At 43.5% G+C, this 22,336-nt stretch overlaps 1 protein-coding gene across 1 annotated transcript in view; it reads left to right on the forward strand.

Annotated features, from left to right (window-relative positions):
* The first annotated feature begins 11,161 nt into the window (after positions 1 to 11,161).
* The window catches only part of Bltp3b (bridge-like lipid transfer protein family member 3B), a 75,159-nt gene continuing 63,984 nt past the window's right edge, over positions 11,162 to 22,336 (forward strand). Inside the window, 1 exon segment of the mRNA XM_052753083.1 lies at positions 11,162 to 11,442. Coding sequence (XP_052609043.1) covers positions 11,399 to 11,442 — 44 coding nt within the window. The 5' untranslated portion in view covers positions 11,162 to 11,398.

Here is a 22,336-nt window from a genome sequence, read left to right on the forward strand (position 1 = left end):
TGTTCTGATTCCTGGAATTAGATGTCCTTCCTGCATGTTTCTATAAAACGGAAGGCTTGTGTTTCATGTTAAGAAAAAGGATTTTGGAGTCCGGCATGGTGTCGCATGCCTTTAATCCCAGCACTTGGGAGGCAGAGGCTGGTGGATCTCTGGGAGTTCAAAACCAGCTTGGTCTACATAGTGAGTTCCAGGACAGCCAGAGATGCATAACAGACAGACCTTTTTAAAAAAAGAAAAAAATTGGATTGTAAACTAAACTCTGCTACAAAATGGCTGAATACTTTTGAGTAATGACTGATAAGAAGGAATGCACATCCGCTTCATAAGAGTAAGCTGTTCCAGTTTATTTACACATATTAACTAGTCTTTACAAGTCCAGGAGATGCACAGCTAAGAGGGTAGCCTCTAAATTCAAGCTGTGACTATGACATTAAATGTTTAAGCAACTTAATCAGCCTTGGGTTATCTCAAGTACAAAATAAAGTAATATGAGTCATACTATATTATATAATTGTTTGATGTTAGTGTTAAAAGTCAAGTACCTGTCAATAGATATTATCATCTTTTCCATTTAATATTTATTTTGAAATAGGGTTTAATGTAGCCCAGGATGGCTTCAAATTTACCATATAGAAGGGTGCTCTTGAACTTGGGATCTTCCTGTCTCTACCTGTAGGAGTTCTGGAATTACAGTCCTGTCCCACCTTGCCTGGATTGTGTGGTTCCTTAGGAAAAACCCAGGGCTTCATGCATGCTGGGCAAGTATTCTATCAATTAAGCTGTCATCATTTTCTTTTAGTATATGATCATCCTCTGTCAATCTGCCTAACTGTCAAACTCCTTCAAATCAAGCAGTCTATCTATTGACATCTATATTGATTTATATTAAAAGCCGGGCGGTGGTGGCACACACCTTTAATTCCAGCACTTGGGAGGCAGAGGCAGGCTGTGAGTTTGAGGCCAGCCTGGTCTACAGAGTAAGTTCCAGGAGAGTTAAGGCTACACAAAGAAAGGAAACCCTGTCCCACCCCCCCAAAAAAAAGGAAAGAAAGAAAGAAAGAAAGAAAGAAAGAAAGAAAGAAAGAAAGAAAGAAAGAAAGAGAGAAAGAAAGAAAAAGAAAGAAAAAGTTAATTAGGTGTGGGAGCCCGTTCTCGGGTTCCTCATGGCTTTACCCAGCAGGTCCGCATAGAGGATGATTAGACCACGGGCCTGAGTGCAGGTGTCTGAGATGGTCTGCACTTGGCTGTGCTGGGGGAGGAGGCCTTTTGCTCCACCCCTTGGCGTCTCTATAAAAACCCTGGGGCAGAGACAGTCAGGGCCTGTTGGAAAAGGTTCCAGGCCCTCTTGAGGCTATCTTTTATTTTCTATTTGTTTATCTCCACAAGAGTCTCCACAGTAAATCCTTCTATCTAATATTTCCTGCTGCTCGCACTTAAAAAAACTCTGGGGAACTGTGGGGGTGGTGGGTAAACGCCCCACAATTAGGGTGTGGAAATGAAACACAGTGGTAGAGTGCTTTCAAAGGTCTTGGGTTTTGATCACCAGGAACAAAAAAAAAAAAAAAAAAAAAGGAAAACTGAATGTTTAAAGTTAATTTTTTTCCATCATACTATTTTTATCCAACTCAACACTGAAGTGGTAAGACCTCAGGCTGAGGCAGAAGGATCACCTCTTCCAGTCCCACCTGGGCTACATAGCAAGTTCAAGGATGTCACTATGTGTAGCGTTCTAGTCTCCAACAAAATAAAAACTCCCTCCAAACAAAAAAGGGATCAGCCTGTTTACTCCAATCCTGTCACACAAATCTTTTAAATCTTGTATCATACAGCAGCCATCATTTCTATTTGTTCCTCATCCTTCAACTATGCTCTTGCAATCCTGTTTCTACCGCGCTCCAGCCTTTTCTCATTTAAACTTCCTTCTGGCTTTCCTCACCATTGACGGGCTTCTTGATCAAGATGATTCTTATTCTTGGCTTTAGTTGTCATCGAATACAGGTGCTTCCTAAACCAGAATTTTCTATCTGAAATGTTTCGACTCCCAAATCCCAAGGAAGCCTTAAAGACAGAAAATTGAACACTAAATATTATCTTCAACAATCACTTGTCACCCACTTTTCACATCTCAGTTATTGACGTTCCTCCAAAATCCACCCAGTGCTCCAAGCTAAAAACCCCAATTGCTGTCCACTCATCTTTGACTAAATCTCCGGAATCTATGATTCATCTTGCTTCATCTCTGCTGACACTTATCTCTTGCCTGAAATAATGCCACCAGCTTCTCAATGCCCTTCCAGCCTCCATTCTCTTTTCTCTTCTGAAACGAAAGCATAATTAGCAAGCATTTTTATAAATCAGAGCTCTGATCAGCCTCCTGTGATGGTTTATATTGACTGCCAACTTGACAGGATATGGAATTACCTTGAAGACAAATTTCTGGGCTTGTATGTGAGGGATTAATTCTAGTTCGGTTCATTTTCATATAAAGACCCATCCAAACTTCCAGACTGACGTGGTTAATTGCTTTCTGGTTCCTGGCTATGGATACCATATAGATGGAGACCATACTTGCCTCTATCACCTGCCACCATGACTTTTCTGCCATGACTGTACCCTCCAACTGTGAGCCAAATAATAACACTTCCTCCCTTAACTGAATTTTGTCAGTTATTGTTATACAGCAATGATAAAGGTAAGTGATACAGAATATTGGTACCAAGAAGTGGGACTGTTCCTGTGATAACCTAGCTGTGTAACTCTTAGGCCTTTGGAACTGATTTGCAAGAGGAATGTGGATAGTTTTGGAACTTTGGGGTAGAAAAGCCCTGGCATACTATAAGCAGAGCATGATAGTCCATTCTTGAAGAATTTTTGAAGACCAAAATACCAAGAGAAATGTAGGCAGTGATGCCCCAGATCATAAAGATTTGGAGGAGAACAAGGACACTCGGAGGGGACTGGGCTGAAGTTCATTCATCTACGTCCTGACAAATAATCTAGCCATATTTCTTCTGCCAATGTTCTCAGAGTTAATGTGAGGCTGTGTACAGGAGTAATAGGCTAATTGGTTGGCAGAACTCATTTCTAGATAGGTTAGCATTCCGGCTGAGAACAATCACTGCTTACTTCTCTTACCTAGTCTATAGTGTGTGTGTGTGTGTGTGTGTGTGTGTGTGTGTGTGTGTGTGTGTGTGAGAGAGAGAGAGAGAGAGAGAGAGAGAGAGAGAGAGAGAGAGAGAGAGAGAGAGAGAGAGCAAAAAGTGAATTCAAAAGACTTGTAAAATGTGCATTTTGGCAGGAAGCTTTGCACTGCAAAAGTTATTCCGAGGGCAAGACCCCACCCAATGAAGGCTCCATCTCACAAAAATACACATTCATTTGAAGTGAGAGCCCAAACTGAGAGCTACTGAAAGGATCCCATGCCTCAAGGATAGCAGTTCTCAATCCGTGGGGCTCGACTCCTTTGGGTGATAGAGGCAGGTGGATCTCTGTGAGTTTGAGGCCAGCCTGATCTACACTGTGAGTTCTAAGACAGTCAGGGCTAGATAGAGAAAGCCTGTCTCAAAATAATTTTCATTACATGTATGTAGTGTTCGTGCACATGTGTCTGTAAAGTGCCTTTATCTGCTGAGCCAACTCCTCAATCTTATTTTACAACCCAAACCAGTAATAGAGGTATGGTAGTAAATGCCTAACAACTAGATCTCTGAGGATGGAAATAAGCCTTGGTTTGTAGTGTTTGGTAATTTTTATTATGTGAATAGACTACCATTATCATAGGTGATTTCAACCCATACTACAGTCACAAAACAGGAGTCACAGTTGGGAAGATGTAGACAATTGGTTCTTAGGAGCAAGCTGAACCAGCACAAGTAAAAGCTCTGGCTCTCTTCACCTTCACACTTTGTACACCCCCTTCCCATCCTTTAGCACAAATAATTGAAAGTGTGTAAATCCAAATTTTCTTACTGTTTTCTACATTTTAAAAATATTTTTATGTGCTTTAGTGTTTTGCTTGCATGTATGTCTGTGTGGTGGTGCTAGATCCCCTTGAACTGGAGTTACATTTATGAATTGCCATGTGGGTGTTGGGGATTGAACCCGGGTCCTCTGGAAGAGCAGTCAGTGTTCTTAACCACTGAGCCATCTTTCCAGCCCTTTTAAAAATGTAACCTTTCTTTCTTTCTTTCTTTCTTTCTTTCTTTCTTTCTTTCTTTCTTTCCTCTTTTTCTGACTTTTCAAGACAGGGTTTCTCTATGTAACAGCCCTGGCTGTCCTGGAACTTGCTCTGTAGATGAGTGTGGGAGGCCGCTCCCACCGTTTGAAGGGTTCTCATGAGAGAGGGATAAGAAAATACTAGGTAGAAAGCGAGACCTGTTTGACGAGAAGAAAAACGGAAACACAGGTAAGGGCCTGGATCAGTATCCAACAGCCCTTTCCATTTATTCAAAAGGGCTTTTTGTAACAATGCCAAGGGGTGGGGAAAAAGACTTCCCTTCTCCAAGATCAAAGCACACTGCACAGCCAAGTGTAGCCCTTTCCAAACACCTGGTAACTACAACCATGGTCAAATCATCCCCTTATGCAGCCCTGCTGGGTAAAGCAAGCTCAGATTCTTGGACCCTGAGTAAGTTCTCACTAGGAAACCTCTGTGGGTCTTCACAGATGAGGCTGGCCTTGAACTCACAGAGATTCACCTGTCTCTGCCTCCCGAGTGCTGGGATTAAAGGTGTGTAAAGCCAACTTTTTTTTTTTAAGATTCATTTATTTATTATGTATACAGCATGTATGACTGTAGGCCAGAAGAGGGCACCAGATCTCATTACAGAGAGTTGTGACCCACCATGTGGTTGCTGGGAATTGAACTCAGGACCTCTGGAAGAGCAGCCAGTGCTCTTAACCTCTGAGCCATCTTTCCAGCCCTAAGTCCAACTTTTTAAAAGAGTGTTTAAGCATAAGCATCATCTAAGTCTATAATGAATATATATAAGACTTAGGTTCTTGGATTAATATTATTTCACAAATCTATGACCTATGTGCCCATTAAGTTTTTGTCCACTTTGCACAAACTAGAGTCACCTGAGAAAAGGGAATGTCCTTTGAAGAACCGCTTCTGTCAGACTGGTTGATGAGCCTGTCTATGGGGTATTTGCTTGATTGCTGATTATGTGGGGTGGGTTGTGCCATCCCTGGGCAGGTGGGCCTGGGTTGTATAAGAAAAGTAGTTGGGCAAGCCAGAGGAAGCAAGTCGGTAAGCGGTGTTCCTCTTCTGTGGTCTGTGCTTCAGATCTTGCCTCCAGGTTGCTTCGTGGAGCTCCAGCCCAGGCTTCCATCAATGATGGATTGTAACCTCTCACCCAAATAAACCCTTCGCTCACACAAGTTGGTTGTGGTCAGTGTTTTATAATATCAACAGAGAGGCAAATTAGGGCATTGTTCATTATGAATTTGTTAGGACAGTCATGTTTCCAACCTTTTAAAAATTATGCTTTTTTTTCTTTTCTTTTCTGGTCCTATGGATCAAACCCAGAGCCTTGTGTATTCGAGGCAAGTGCTCTGCCTCTGAATTAAAACTTATAGTCCACAAATTGAAAGCCAACTAGCAAACATGTTAATTAATTTTAAAGCACTAGTAAATTTATACTAGTTGGAGGTACTGTGCGTTCTCTCTGTCATGGAAGAGCTAGTGTGAACGGTTATCCCTTATTCTCCACAATGAAACTGCAGCTGTAATTAATGACAGGTTCTATAGCAGTTGCTATTCTGAGAAGGAACTTTTGTGCTGTTCTAACTACAACCTTAGATCACCAACCGTTTATAGCGGTGACTTTCACACTTCAGTGCTTTGTCATACTTGGGTCCCATCTGTTTCACTCACTCTTTCCCGCCTAGTGAGTTACCGATAGCTCTCATTCTGTTGTGTCCGACAGCTCTTTTCTGAGTCGCTTTATTGGCTTGAGTGATCTTTACATCATGGTGAAGGCTCGTGCCACCCCTGGGCTCAGGAAGGCTCAGTACCCTTCCTTTCCTGTTGTGTAAAATTCTGACAAGTCGTCTTTCAAACCCAAGTCTTTGATGCCAAAGTCAGTTATTATTTTTTTTTCAAGCAAATTAAAGTGTCTTATTCGTCTTTTGAAATAATACCTCTGGCCGGGCGGTGGTGGCGCACGCGTTTAATCCCAGCACTCGGGAGGCAGAGCCAGGCGGATCTCTGTGAGTTCGAGGCCAGCCTGGACTACCAAGTGAGTTCCAGGAAAGGCGCAAAGCTACACAGAGAAACCCTGTCTCGAAAAACCAAAAAAAAAAAAAAAAAGAAAAGAAATAATACCTCTGGATGAAAAAAAAAAAAAGAGGAACGAGGACATGACAGCTGTGGGCATGGTTGAGGAGAAACTTTTATTGCAAAGATGAGGAAGAAAACAGCCAGAGGGTTCAGATTGAACCAGGCCAGTAGAATGATCTAGGCCGTGAGAGGACACTGGGATACGGAGAACCAGAGAGGGACAAGCAGACCAAGAGGACCCAGTAGCCAAAAATCTCTGCGGTTATAGAGGGATCAGGCTGCCGGAAGGGAAGCGAAGCCCCGCCCCTGAGCAGGAGAGGCTCAGGGTAGGGGGCGTGGCCAAAAGTGCTGGGAGGAGCCACCGGTAGGTACCGAGTGAGACTTGTCCTGGGTTCCTTTGAGACCTGGCCACCTCTGCTGCAAACCCTCCTGTTTTCGTGAAACTTTCTGTCCTTTGTGTTCTCGCAGTGCTCTGCTTTCTTCTAATAAGGATAACGAATAGTAACACCAGTGTGCGTCAAACTATGTGCACGATCTCATTTAGGCCTCACAAACTACCCAAGTTGGATACTATTATCTCCTACAGGTGAAATAACAGCCTGGAAAAGCATTTAAAACAAAAAAAATCTTGCCCAAGTTTACACAACGAAAGTGCCTGAGGCAACATTTGAGCTAGAGTTGTGACAGAACTCTGGGTCTTGGTCATGCGACTACATCCACACTCGGATGTTCGCTCTTTGGGAGCAAAAACAGTTTTTACCTTTTAGTTTAGGCAACCCTAGTTTTTGTTGTTGTTTTGTATTAAATATCCGAAACATGTTTATCGGGATGGTTTTCCACTTACCTCAGAGTGATTTTTTATCCTGCTTCCTCCAGAAGGAACATCTTTCTGTCAGCCTTGCTCTTCCTTCTCGAGGCAGAGGAGAACAGGGGAGCTAAAATAGGAAAAATGTCTGCACTTGGGGCTAAGGGCTGGGGTGGGTTTTTAGCAGCCTGGGCATCTCACAGCCTTGAAGGAGGAGTTGGGGCTAGGCAGCAAGAGCTGCTTCCTGCTTCCTCTCTCCTTTCTGGAGAGGGATGGAGGCGTCCCTTTGAAGAGGTGTCTTGTTATAGGAAGGTTGTCACTACCAGAAAACCCCAGATATTTTTAAAGGCCTTGTTTTATAGTATATGATTAAATGTTAAAGTGATTCATCAACCCACATGCTCCATTTTCAAGGTGCGCCTTTCTAGCTCTCTCTCTCTCTCTCTCTCTCTCTTTCTCTCTCTGGCTCTCTTCCCCTCTCCCTCTTGTTCTCCACTCATCCTTTCTCATTGTCCTCAAGCGCCAGGCCTCCTACGGCCCTTCAGTCCCAACCTCCTGATTGGCTATTACTGCAGGCACGTGGAGCCATCGTACTTCCACATCCCCCGTTCTTCAAAACAAGTCAGGTCGTTAGATTATGCGTTAACTATCCCCCCAAACCCATAAACCTTCCTGATACACCCTCGGGAGGTAGTGCAATTTCTTTTCCTTTTTTAGACATAACTCTCTCCTCACTTTTGTCTCTGAAAAACACCGAGTTGTGGCTGGGTGACATGGAGGGATAGAATGTAGCAGCTTTTCCTATTTCAACAATTTCCTTTTTTTTTTTTTAATAGAGAAAATTTCAAATGACTTTTACATACTCATTTATTTAGATACAAAAACCTAGCCAAGTAGATAAGCTGATATGATTACCCTATATTCTTCTACTGTTTTATATCTCAGCTGTATTTTTATAATTCTCTAGTTCATTTTCATTTTCCCTAGCTTACTTTGAAAATAATCCTTCTGATGCACACACACACACACACACACACACACACACACACACACACACACATCCATATCTGAGTTGGCTGAAGGTGCAGCGATTTCCCGTATCTGCCTACAACTTTTTAAAATGCCCATTAAAAATGAAGTTATTAACTTTGTGTGGGGGATAGCATTCTGTTGCTGAGCTACACCCCCAGCCCTTTGCAGGTTTTTGTTTTGTTTTGTTGATCTCACCAAGTCGCTCAGTTCTGGTCATGAACTTGCCTTTTTACTAGTTACAGTTATAGGCATGTACCATCATGCATTTTTAAGCTTTTAAAATTAAGTTTTCACACTATAGCAGAGTTATACTTGACATTTGAGTTCTATGTCCACATAAAACAGGTGTATCGGGTGGGTAGTGGTGGCGCCTGCCTTTAATTCCAGCACTTAGCTGAGCAGAGGCAGGTGGAGCTCTATGAGTTTGAAGCCAGCCTGGTCTACAGAGTGAGTTCTAGGACAGCCAGAGCTACACAAAGAAACCCTGTCTCGAAAAACCAACAAACCAAACAACAACAACAACAACCCCCCCCCAAACCAAACAAAAAAACGGTGGTGGCGCACGCCTTTAATCCCAGCACTCGGGAGGCAGAGCCAGGCGGATCTCTGTGAGTTCGAGGCCAGCCTGGACTACCAAGTGAGTTCCAGGAAAGGCGCAAAGCTACACAGAGAAACCCTGTCTCGAAAAACCAAAAAAAAAAAAAAAAAAAAAAAAAAAAAAAAAACAAACCTAGGTATATCTCTCAATAAACCAGAAGATAAATGGTATATAAGTGTCCTTTTAGGTATGTTTTAAAATCAAAGTGGTCCAAAAATTTTTTTAAAGAGGCTAAAGATTAATTTCACCCATCTCTTTCCTAACTTTTACATATACATGTGTGCATTCCAAGTGCATATAAACTAAAACTTCTAATGTAGGCAGAAAACTGCTATAGTCAGAGCTATTATGACTCTGTAAGAAGCTCAGGGCAGAGGAGGAAAGGTACCTGTGGGTGTTGGCAGTTTGAACTGCACTAGACTGTCCAGTCTGTACTGTGCTCAGAGACTGACCTGGACCTTAGGAATGTTTTCAATGTCCTTGTATTCTGTTTTGTTGTCTTGTACTTGTTTGTTCTCATAGTTCATAATCAGGACAAAGCTAGTTCAAAAAAAAAAGGAAAAGAAAAAAAAACATTTGTTACCTGTAAACCTCAATCAAATGTTGCTTTTAACATTTATTCTTCTGTAAATACAGCTGATTTCCACCCACAATTATTTTTAAGATAAGACATTATGTTGGGCCTGGGGATGAGGAACATTATCTTATCGAAGCACAGGCACCAAGACAATCAGTGTTCTTGGAGGAGACTGTGGATGATGAGTCACCTGGCCAGGAACAGGACGTGGCCAGCTGTAGGCGGCCGTCTCTAGTCTAGTAAAGCTCTGAGGCACAACACCTGACTGTCATGCCAGCCCCCAAGGAGGAGTCGGCCCCATAACAGGCATTTTTATGAGTTGTTAAGGATCACACGTCCACGTAGTTCAATTTCTGCTTTGGAGTTAGTTTTTAAAACCTGATTTTTTTTTTTTTGAGAGAGTGCTGCTATGTAGATCATGATGGCCTCAGACTTACAGCAATCTTCCTGCCTCTGTTGCCAAAGTGCTGATCACCTTTGCATCACCCTACCCAACTCGACTACTTCCAAATATCTCAGATGGCTTTCATCCATACACAGTAGTTGTGGCAAATTCTTGTTTGCTAACCTGGCATGCTTCATGCATTGCTAACTATAACAAAGTTTTTTCCCCCCAACCTCAAATGGCTGCATTGTCTAACTGCCAACTATATATGAAATATTTTAGTGATTTATATTTTTTCCCCAAACCTGCTTCTGTAACAGATGACCAGCAAAAAATGGCCCAGACACAGCAACAAGTACCTACTTCAGCTCATGCTCAACCATCTACGAGAGCAGACTCTATATTTTAAAGATGATTAAAAGTGAGGCTAACTGGCTGGGGGAACTGGCTTAGCAGACAATACATTTGTCAGGAAAGCATGAGGACTTGAACGGAATCTGCATGAAACCAGGTGTCTGTATTCCCAGCACTCTTTAGGCAAGATGAGGGAGGCAACAAGAGAATCCTAAGAGAGCCAGTTAACCTGGAGTCTGCAAGCAGCTGTTAAGGAAACCATAGAACGTGAGGACTGACGCCCAGGGCTGCTCCCTGACCTCCGCTTGTGTGCCCAAAGTTACGTGCATATTCACACACATACACAAAGTGAAGCTAAAAGCGAAAATAATCTTTCCAGGTTAACCACAGCTGGAAAAATATTAACCAGGACTTCAATATGGGCATTCCATTTAACAATGTGTGTGTGTGTGTGTGTGTGTGTGTGTGTGTGTGTGTGTGTGTGTGTGTGTATGTGTGTGTGTGTGTGTTTAGGGACTCACAAGTGGAGGCCGGAGAATTTTTTTCGGGATCAGTTCTCTCCTTCATGGTGGTTTGGGCATGAAGCTCAAGTCATCACGTTTGCATGACAAGTGCTTTTACTGGCTGAGCCATCTCACTGGCCCCAGACGTTCTAATTTCTAGGTCTTTAGATGTATTCTATTTAATAGGACGTGCTGTCAGTTTTACTTCTTTTAGGGTTAGAATAAATAAGGGAAACATTGTATTACAGCTGTTGGCTAAGGGGAAAAGATCTTAGCAAAAGAAAAGAAACTGAGGTAATACGCTGAGATGGTCAGAAGGGCAACGCCAACAGAGCTATTTATGGAGCAGAAAGTTGAGATCAGAGGAAATGGAGTAAGACGTGGAAGAGAAAGTCAGTAATGGACACGATTAGGGAGAGGTGATGAAAGCCCCAGTAGCTCCGGGGATTGGAAGTCAACGGATCCTCCTGGAGCAGGGCAGCGGAGGACCCGGGTAAGAGTCCGAAGGCGGACCCGCTAGACGCCGGGAGCTCCCCCAGGGCCCGCCCACCTCGAGCTCGCTCCGCCCCCGCCCCTTCGCTCCGCCCCCGACTCCTCTCCCCGCCCCCGGTCTCTTAGGTGATGCTGCAGCCAAGATGGCGCTGGCGGCGTCGGCGGCGGCCTGAGCGTCATGCTCCGGGCTCTCGGCGGCGGCTGCGGCGGCTGCGGCCCTCGGCCAGGGCCTCGAGTCTCTCCCGAGAGTGAGCGCTCCGGCGCCTCTCCCCCGGCCCGGTGAGGCGGGCCCGAGAGGAGACCGCCGTGAAGAGAGGAGGCTGTGAGGAGGAACAGCGAGAGAGCGGCGGCTCGAGCCCGGCGGGCACCATGGCTGGGATCATCAAGAAACAGATCCTGAAGCACCTCTCCAGGTCAGCGAGCGTGCGAGCCGGTCCCTTCCGCTGGCCGCCGGGTCCCGGGCTCTCCCGATCGCTGGTGTTCCCCCCCCCCCCCCCCGACCGGCCCTCACGAGTCACGCGGAGGGTGGCCGGGGCTCGGCGGGCCGGGGTCTCCGCCGGAATGACGTCCCCGGCGTCACCCAGGTGCTGGGTTGGATGGGGTGGGCTGGAACCGGGTCGGGCTCGGCAGCTCCCGGGGCTCGGAGCCGAGCGGTTCCGTTACCCGAGGACTGCTGGGGTGTGTGTGTGTGTGTATATGTGTATTCGTGGACTCTCGGGGCTGAGGTTGCCTTCCCAGGGAAACGTTAACCTTGCGATTGTTCTCCGTGTCCCCTACCTGGCATTCCCTCTCTGTTGCATGGGAGGGTGTGCTTGTTTGCACAACTGGGATTTTGTTTTAGGTAAATAAGCAAGAGTTCTCAGCTTGGGCAAGTTCTTCACCGAGGCGTTTCAGTGCCCGCATCGCTCTTGCTGGAGAGTTTGCGGGTTTGGCTTCCGAGAACCCTTTTAATTTCAGGGAGTTAACGTCTCTGGTGTTTGAACCCAAGACGGATCATTCTTTCCATTTCATAACACAGTTTTAGTCAGAAACATGACTCAGTAAACTGGCAGTTTGTTACTGCTCTTGGCTTCTCCATATTTGTCTCAAGACACAGGCTAAATGTAGGCTCCTGTTCCAAGTTGGTGATAGGGAATTCAGAGCCCTTGGTTAGGATCTCACTCTCTGTTATTTGTAAGTTAATGAATACTTTTAGCTGATTAAAGGAGGTATAATGATGGACTTTTATAGTAAACATAAGTCTTCATTCTCCCGATTTATTTATACTCCAGGTGATACAGAGAACATACTGAACAAAAACAATACTGTGATTCAGCAGATATTTCCCTGACATTAGATTGAATAAAATTTAATACATATAGTATGTATGCATAAAAGTAACGAACTGTTGCAAAGTTTGTGACCATGTATTTGGTTCTTAAGATCACTAATTAGAAAGTGTGTGTGTGTGTGTGTGTGTGTGTGTGTGTGTGTGTGTGTGTATTTGAAACAGGTTATGTAGCTCAGGCTGTCCTGTAACTTATGCATGACAAATCCCAGGCTACCCTCAAGCTCAGGGTCATCTCACCTTAGCTTCCTGAGTACTTCCTGAGGTCTGTGCTACCACACCTTGTTGGGAATAAAATTATGTAGACAGTGCAATACTGAGTCATCTTATTTTGGAAGCGAGTTTTAGTTCTTTAAAATAATGTTTATGACTTAGGTAGGTCTGATTCATATGAGGTACATTTACTTACCCTTTCTTAGATCTAGTTCTATAATTCCGATCCACAGGCAATGGTTTGATTGCTTATTTCTTTCCCAAGGATAATGGTGCTGTACCACTCTGTGTGCCTAGAAGAAAATTTAATTCAATCGATAAGTGCCTTAGGGCATTATCCTTTAATTCTCTTGTACAAGTCCATTTGGGGAGAACTCTTAAGATTAAGAGCGGGAGTGTAATGGCTTACTTTATCACATAGATAATATCCGCATACTTATAGTTAAGTACTTAGGATTACTTATAATCTTCATGATTTCTTACACCTGTGTGGTAAATAGTAATGAGCATTTCTTTTCAAATCAGATAGTTTCTAGAACACTAGCATTTTCTTCCTTTTTAATGGAGAAATCATTTGCAGTTTATTTTTTTAAGATTATTATTTTATTTTTACATTTATTTACTGTTTATGTCCAAGTGTGCACATACGTGCTTGATCCAGCCAGTGTATGGGCGTCTGAGGACAGCTTGCAGAAGTTAGTTCTCACCTACTACCATGTGTGTTCTGGAGATGGGACTCAGTTTACCAAGCTGGTAGAGTGCTTGCGTATCATGCAGGAAGCACTGGGTTCAATCTCCAACATTTTATAAACTGAGTGTGTTGAGACATTCCTATAATCTCAGCACCCAGGAGGTGGAGGTTATCAATTCAAAGTTATCCTCAGAAGCTCAAGGTCATCCTTAGCACCATACCGAGTTTGAGGCCAGCCTGGAAGACTGAAATACATTGTGGGAGGGAAGTTGGTACCTGTCCTGTCATAGAAAAGAAGAATTAGGAAAATGTCCAAGTCCGTATAGGCTCTTTTGTAGGGACTCATCCAGGAAGAATTCTGTCTAGATCACTGGTCCTCAACCTTCTTGATGTTGCGACCCTTTAATACAGTTCCTCATGTTGTGCTGACCCCCAACCATAAAATTATTTTTATTGCTACTTCAAAACTTTAATTTTTCTACTGTTATGAATTATAATGTAAATATCTGATATGCAGGATATCTGATATGTCATCCCTATGAAAAGGTTATTTGACTTTGGAGGGGTTGTGACCCACAGGTTGAGAACCATTGGTCTAGAAAAAAATAGAATGCGCACTCTGAACGAACTGTAAGATTTTAAGATTGAAACTAGCAATATTGGAGACTGGGCAATACTTTTGAAGTTGGCATTTTGGAAAAGTGTGGACAAGGAATTGTTTTATAAGAGACTGGCACATACTTGAAGTAAATACTGAATGATTTGAGTATTGTCAGTCCATATCTCTGTTTCTTGCCTAATGTTTGTTTTCTGAGTGCCTCTTACGTTAATGAAAAGCTTGTGTACTTGCCTGATCTGAACTATGATCTGAACCCCCAGAGTGTGATGAGAAAAAGGAAGAGGTTAGAAGTGCTAAATTTTTAAGAGAAATGAAACAGGAAAAGCCATTCAAGGAGAAATTACCAAAGTATTTTAGACTAGAACAGGGTATGTGTTGAAGGTAGTTACAGGGGAATCTTTTTTCTTCCCCTCCCCCCATTAGGGAATACGAAGTTCTTTAAAATGTTCAAAGAAATAGAAGAAAGGAAGATGGAGCAGGAAGTACCTTTCATTTCACCTTTAGACCTTTTTATTTGTTACTCTGTGTCTCTCTGTGTACACGTGTGTAGATATGGGCGCAAGGACAAAAGATTCACATTTAATTCAGCTGGTGTCTGAAAAATGATAACAACGATCCAAGTACAAGTGCTCCCTTCCTGCCCCTTAGCCTCGGGACATAGTATATTACGTTTCTGGAGATGAGTTCGCCTGGTAGACTGCACCTCATCTGGGTGGAGCCTTTATCTTGTTTGAAGCTCTGATTGTCAATTGCTGCACTTTGTTCCTTGCGGGACATTTGGCAATGTTTTTGATTACTATGACTTGGAGGGTGGTTCCGTTGGCACCCGGTAGGTAGAGAAGCTAGACACTATCATGCACAGCACAGAGACTTCTAAGATAAAAACTCATCTGGCCCAAATGTCAGCAGCTGAAAAGCTGAGAAACTGGTTTAACATATGTAGCTGTGTATCAAACGGTTGAGCTGGATAACTTTGCTAGCTAAGGCTGCTTTGTCTGCAAACAACAGAAATGTGGCTATTTATGTAAAAAGGGAAATGTAGTTGAAGCTGTTGGGTGGGTCACAGATTCAGGGGAAGATCTGACCACAAACCCTGAGACAGGCGAACGCCACTGAGGCTCTGTGAATGTCCCTGGAAGAGGCCCTGGACCTTTATCTTCAGCAAGGTCTGTCAGCTCCACATCGTAGACTAGACAGTTCTTTGCTGTTGAGGACTCTTCCACGCAGTGTGGGTGTGGGGTGTTTAATATTTCTAAGAGTTTCCAAAAGTTCCCTGAGGCATAAAACTGCTCCGGTTGAAAATTGCTCCTTTGGCATGCTGGCCTGTTTCTTAGGACTCTTACTTTCTGATCTTTCCTGCCAACTTTTAAATTCTTGGGAGACAAAATCTTCATGGCCCAAGTCGAGCTATTCATAGATCAATTTGTGGTGACAAAGAGTTGAACAGTGTCTTGTTACCTTTCTGTAACTGTGAGGCGACACCATGACCAAGGCAACTTATAAAAAAAAAAAATCATTGAGTTGGGAGCTTACATTTCCAGAAGGTGTGTCTGTGACCATCATGGGGAGTGTGGCAGCAGGCAGTCAGACATAACACTGGGACGGCAGCTGAGAGCTCACGTCCTTACCCACAAGTAAGAGGCAGTGACAAAGTTCACTGGGAATAACAAGAACTTTTGAAACTCCAAAGCTGGCCTGCAGTGACTCACCTCCTCCTTCCTAGACAGCTCCACCAACTGAGGACCAAGCATTCAAGTAGATGAGCCTGTAAGGGGCATTCTCACTCAAACCACCACTGACAGCAAAGATCTGGTTATGGAGAGAGTGGTTTTGAATCAAGATTGCTGCTCATTTTGATGTCAGTAATAGGCTTAGCTAAATTAGATTTTCATGGGCCTCATTTGCTATGTTAAGGAAATTGAACTTCATACCTGGGCATGGGTGACAGCTAATAAGTAATTCCAGCTAATAGAAGGATGGTTAGTAAGAAGTCTTGTTTGTGGAGTCTAGGTCCGGGAACAATATCTGAAGTGGAAATATAGCATCCACAAATGAACTTGGAGTAGCTTACGTTGAACACTAATGTATCGGAAGGAGACTGATATCCTTCAGAACCTGGTGTCTGTCTGTTGCTCTGTGTTTGGAGAACCAGGTTTGGAAAGGTTCTGGGTTCAGCCAGCTGCAAAGATAGGAAGAGGAGAGCCTTCTATGTCTCAGTATGAGTTGTTGTGTAAACTAAGGGGGAGGGGAGGACAGTTTAAAGGGCGATTGCAGGCTGGGGAGATGGCTTGTGGGTAAAGTGCTTGCTTTGCAACCATGAGGACCTGAGTTCAGACCCCTAGCACCCACGTAACAGCCTGATGGAGCAGCATATCTTTAATCCCAGGGTTAGGAAGGTGGAGACAGGAGGCTTCCTAGAGTTTGCTGGCCAGCGAATCTAGCTGAATTGGTGAGCTCCAGGTTCAGTGAGACAGTCTATCTCAAAATATTTTTAAAAAAAAATGAGGTGGAGAGTGATTGAGGAGTGGAGAGTGATTGAGGTATTAACCTTTGACTTCCACATCTGTGTGCACATATATGTATTCATATACAAGTATGTACACAAAGTTACTTTCTCAAGTAATTATGCCACTATTCAAAGACTGAGTTTTCACATGCTTTTTTGTTGTTGTTTTGTTTTATTTTGAGGCAAGGTCTTGAGATCTCTCTCTCTCTCTCTCTCTCTCTCTCTCTCTCTCTCTCTCTCTCTCTCACAGCTTTGCTTCAAACACTTAACATTTTTTAAGTGTTTCTTTATTGTGTGTGGTGGGTGCAGGCATGCCTGCCATGGTGTGCATGTGGAAAGTTAGAGGGCAACTTGTGGGGGTCGGATCTCTTCCATGTAGGTCCTGGGAACGTAACTCAGGTCATCAGGTTTGGCTGCAAGCATCCGTCCTCACTGCGCCATCTCCTAAGCCATGCTTGGGCCTGCTGCTCTTCCCGCCTCCAGCTGCCAAGTGCTGTCAGTTCAGCCTTGGCCTCGACCTCTGGCCCACATGCTTCACTTTGTGAGAAAGCTTGATGCTTTGTGGGAATATATGTATTCCAGGTCCTGAGCACTTACATGTACAACATTACAGATGCAAGGATGATTTTAATTGATTATATTCGGGTCTAGGAAGCATTAATAGGGCTTATAGCCCATTTCTAAATTATATTGCTGTATGAAATTTGTGGGAGTTGGTTTACTTAGATCAGGCAACTAAGAGAAAACTGAGTTACTTTTTGGACAAATGAATTTACTTTTATAAGATTTGAGATTATTTAAAAGTAATTTTGAGCCGGGTGGTGGTGGCACACGCATTTAATCCTAGCACTCTGGAGGCAGAGCCAGGTAGATCTCTGTATGAGGCCAGCCTGGTCTACAGAGTGAGATCCAGGACAGGCACCAAAAGTACACAGAAACCCTATCTCGAAAAACCAAAAAAAAAAAAAAAAACAAAACAAAAAACCAAAAAACCAAAAACAAAAAAAAGTAATTTTTTATAGTATTCACTTTAATGTAACCCCAGTGATTTTATTTGTATTTATATATATATATATATATATATATATATATATATATACACACACATATTAGTTTTTAAACAAATAAATTACTGAGTGCCTGCTTTATATAAAATACTGCTCTGTAGTACTAAGAATATTGCAACGAGAAAGATAGATAAAAATCCCCACACTCACGGCGTTTACATTTTAATAAATAGTAATTAGTGAAACGTATAACAGTGTGTGTTAAGTGCTATTTTGAGTAACAGAAGGGGTGGGAAGCTAGGGATGGGTTTCTAGTTAGTCCTGAGTGTGGTGGTCAGCAGTGCTCAGCTGGACAGTATTGACAGACCCCTGGAAGAGGTGATGGGGCAAGTGCTGACAGCCCTGAAGGTGTGCCTTGTCCTTCTGAAAGATGCTGAGGCCTCAGTGAGGTGAACCAGAGTGGAGTGGGAAAGAAAAGACAGGCCACGGCTGGGGATAGCGTGCGTGCGTGCTTGTGTACCTCAGGGGTGAGGAACTTGTTTGGCATGCTTCAAGCCCTGGGTTTGACCCCCACCTGACAAAAACCAAGTCCAGGCCATGCTCAAGTACAAATACAAAAGATGTAGGATCTCCAGCTTGGGGTGTAGAATCTTGGCTAGTGTGCACAGAGCCTGGAGTTCTATCCAGGCTCCATGTCTGAAAGGGGGAGGCATGGTATGTGCCTGTAGTCCTAGTATGTGTGATGTGGACAAGGAAATTCAGGAGGTTCCAGGTCATTCTTTGCTACATTGTGGGTTGGAGGTCAGCATAGGCTAGGAAGAAGATGAAGGCTCTCATACCCGATCCTCTGGAAGAGCAGCCAATGCTCTTCACCACCGAAGCAAGCACTTTACCCACAAGCCATCTCCCCAGCCTGCAATCGCCCTTTAAACTGTCCTCCCCTCCCCCTTAGTTTACACAACAACTTTGAAAGTTTCAGGCTTTATTTCTCTTATTACTGGGGCAAAGTTTCCTTCTATCCAGTATCAGTGTGGGAACTGGTAATGACTGGCGTTTACACTGAAGGGAGGCTGGAAACCATTGGCAGGTTTGCAGCCAAGGATCACCTTGGCAGCCATGTGAGGAACAGGACACGAGAAGAAACAAAAAGCCAATGAAGATAGTTAACTCTTCAGGTTAAAAAACCAAACCAAACCAAAAACATTAGCAAGGTAGATAGATGCCTTGGAGCTGCTGAGAGTCAGTTTCTGGATGTGCTTGGAAGGTGGAACCTTCTGTCTGATAAGGTGTGGATTAAGAGAGAAGAGCAGTAAAGGATACCACTGACAAGATGGAGTTGTCATTAACTAAACTGGAGATGACCGCTGGGGGAGCTCTGGAAGAGCAGCTAGTGCTTTTAACTGCTGATGTGTCTCTCCAGACTCTGTGTACAGATATAGCCCATCACTGGAACACTCTCCGGTTTATGAGTTGTTTCTTCTTTTCCCTCTCTTCCTCCCTCTCTGCCTTCCTTTCTTCTTCTCTTTAGAAGCAGGGCCAGTACCACACCTTAGGCTGGCCTGGGACTCACTCTGTAGCCCAGACTGGTCTTGAGCCCAAACAGCAGTTCACCTGCCTCTGCCTCCTGAGTACTGGCAGTAGGGATGTGGCCACCACACCAGGCTGGCTTATTTTTCACAGGTAACACTATGCTTCAATGTTCTCTGAAACGAAAACTACAAATTTCATTGATTGGGGCAGTTAAACTGATGTGGTAATTTGTATTTGTAGGTTGCTTGTTTTTTTAGAATGTCTGAATTTATTTATTTAATGTTAAGTTAAATAACCTTTATATAACCTTTATATGACATAGCTATCTCACTTTTATTAGTGTTTTTATATGCACTAGAGGTCAGCCTGTTCTACAGAGCAAGTTCCAGGACAGGCTCCAAAGTTACACAGAGAAACCCTGTCTCAAAAAACCAAAACCAAACAAATAAATACAAATGGATATAGCCTGGCGTGGTGGAACATGCCTTTAATCTCAGCACTTAGGAGGAAGAGGCAGGAGGATCTCCATGAGTTCGAGGCCAGCCTGGTCTACAAATCAAGTTCCAGGATAGCCAGGACTTTTAAACAGAGTTTCTGTCTCCAAAAAAGAAAATGAATATAACATAGTAGAATAACGGCAGTGGTAGAGAGGATGAGGAATTCCTGTGTAGTTAATTTGTTTTCAAATGTAAGCAGTATCTGCCTGTAAGTAATCTGGTGTGAGATACAACTGTGTTTTTGTAAGCACATCACAGCTGAATATTTCACTCCTCTCCTCTTCCTTCCCTTAAACTTGCCCCCTTCTGTGTCCCCTGTGTCCCCATTCCCTACAGCGTCCCCTGCTGGCTGTGGTGGAGATTGGTGCGCTGTGAATTGCACAATCACCTAAGTGAGTACCAGAAGCGCCTAGGACACCCTGGCAGCTGACTGCTTGCTTTCACCAGGACTAGGGACCTTTGTCTGAATTTCCTGCCCAGGTAATACTTCTCTTCCCCAGTTTTGTTTTCCTTTCTATAAGCACATGTTGTGCCCCACATAAAGATCATTTCATTTTGTCAAACTAGGTAGTTACATGTTCATGTAAATCCTCTTTTAGAATGCCTTTTTCTTTCCTTCTTTCTTTCTTTTTTAAATTTACATGGTTTGGCAACTCAGAAAGTTGTAACCATCCTTTTTTGATGTTGCAAAAGGCAGTTTTATAATTTACAGCCAGCTGTTTTGCAATAGGAATTAGCATTCGATGTTTTAGTGGGTATGTATGGCTTCCCAGTCTAATGGGATTACTGAGGTGTGAAGACCTTTTTTTAATCATACAAATGTTTTGATAACTTCTCATTCTTCATTGAAGGCCTTAAGAGTTTGTGTTTGATATTAATTGTAACCTTTAGCATTTAAGTAAAGAGTCGTAATTGTGGAAGCGGAATCAGTTTGCAGTTTTGCAGGCTTTTCACTATCCTGTTCTCAGCTTCTGGGTCTCCTTTGAAGATTCATTAGCAGTGGAGGGCTGTGCCACTTGCACATAGTTGCAGCTGATTGGGACACTCAGATAAAAGGATTGCGGAGTCAAGAGGTGAAGGCTAGCTGGGGCAGTGTATGCAGACACAGGTACATCAGGTCCAAACAAGACACAAAAAGTCACTTCAGTGAAGTTGTCTAGCTCACTGCATAGCTGCCCTAGGGGGATGGGCCGTTAGTAAGCTTGTTTCCCTTTGCTATTGAGCCGTTATTTTGGGACCATGGCCTGGCTGGTTCACCATTCTTGCCCATCTTGACTCCATGTAGGCATTTAGGAATCTGGATCACACTGCAAAATGCCAGACTTTTAGACACTTGTGAAATTCATTTAAGTGTCTTGGTAATTAAGATTTTTTGTTGTTGTTGGCATTCAAGGATGATTCTGATTTTATATATACATCCAGTAAATCATCTGGGACAGGTGCGCATGACATATAGTCATAATCACAATCCATTGCACTTTCTCCCTTGCACCTCTTTAACAATTGTTGGCTCCTCCAGTCAGTGCTTATCTTATTGGAGATGAGGCATTATGATTGCAGTCTATTCTTTTGATTTTTGTTAAGATGTATTTATTTGATGTGTATGGGTGTTTTGCTTGCATGCTTGTCTGTGAACCCTGTGGGTGCCTGGTGCCCATGGAAGCAGAAAAGAGCATCACATCTCCAGGAACTGGACTCACAGAGGCTTCTGAGCAGCCACGTGGATGCTGGCAATGAAGCAGCAGTGCTCTCAACTGCTGAGCCTCTCTCCAGAGCTGTAGTCTAGGTTTAAACCATTTTGTGTCATTCCTCAGGTTGTTTCCAGGTTTAACTCTTTTTTATTTACCTCCCTACGCTTTTCTGTTCTTCCCAGCCCTGGGATGGATAGGACCAAGCACATGCTCAGCTTTGCCAGTAAGCTGTGTCCCCAGCCCTCGAAAGTTTGTTTCTGTTTTTGAGACAAGGTCTCACCAAGTTGTCCAGACAGGCAGCCCTTGAGCTGACTTTGCATCTTAGGCACATCTTGAATTTGTGTAGCCTCTTGGGGAGCTGGATTGCAGGCTTGTGCCACCAGACCCAGGTTAGCTCCCCATTTGAATCAGTCCTGATTCCTTTTTATTAAATGGCCGTCACATTTACAAATATTTATTTATTACATTGTATGTGGTGTTTTTCCTGTGTGTATGCAGTTACACTCCGTGTGCCTAGTGCCTGTGTTCCCAGAAGAGGCAGTTGATCCCTAGGATAGAGTTAAGACCGTTTGGGCTGTCACTTAGGTACAGAGAACGGGATCTGGGGCCTCTGCAGGAACAGCAAGTGCTCTGAACCACTGAGCCCTCTCTCCAGGCTCTCTCTCCAGTTCGTCCTCTTGTTCTGAAGTTAAGACTTGGACACTATTTGGCACACATTTGAATATCTGCTCTCACTACCCAGATCTAATTATCAGTTTTTTTTTGCAACCAAATGTTTTCATTTCCCTCTAGTCTTACAGTTCTTTATTCTATCCTTAGCACTATTACCAGAGCTGTTTCAAATGCTAATCTTACTTAATTTCTTGCTAACTCTTTCGATGGTTCATGCTGAAGTTTTAAAGAAAAGCTTGTGTATAACAGATTTTTTTCCCCCCAAAGAATTACTTTTTTTTTGAAACAGGGTCTGTGTACATAGCCCTTAGTATCCTGGAACTCATTTTGCAGACCAAGCTGGCCTCAACCTCACAGAGATCCACCTGCCTCTGCCTCCTGAGTGCTGGGATTAAAGGCCTCAAAGAATTCTTAAGATTGAGCTTCAGTTCATAAAGTTGATGGAAGTTGACTTGTATTGACAATGGAACCAAGAGTCAAGTTGCATGTCCTTTTATTTTCACTCCTCCCCAGCCTGGATTGAGCCACAGTCAGTGTCCTTGCGGACATGAGAA

Source organism: Peromyscus californicus, unplaced genomic scaffold (assembly GCF_007827085.1).
Source record: "Peromyscus californicus insignis strain IS unplaced genomic scaffold, ASM782708v3 Scaffold_24__1_contigs__length_46423439, whole genome shotgun sequence".
In the NCBI taxonomy this organism is placed as follows: domain Eukaryota; kingdom Metazoa; phylum Chordata; class Mammalia; order Rodentia; family Cricetidae; genus Peromyscus; species Peromyscus californicus.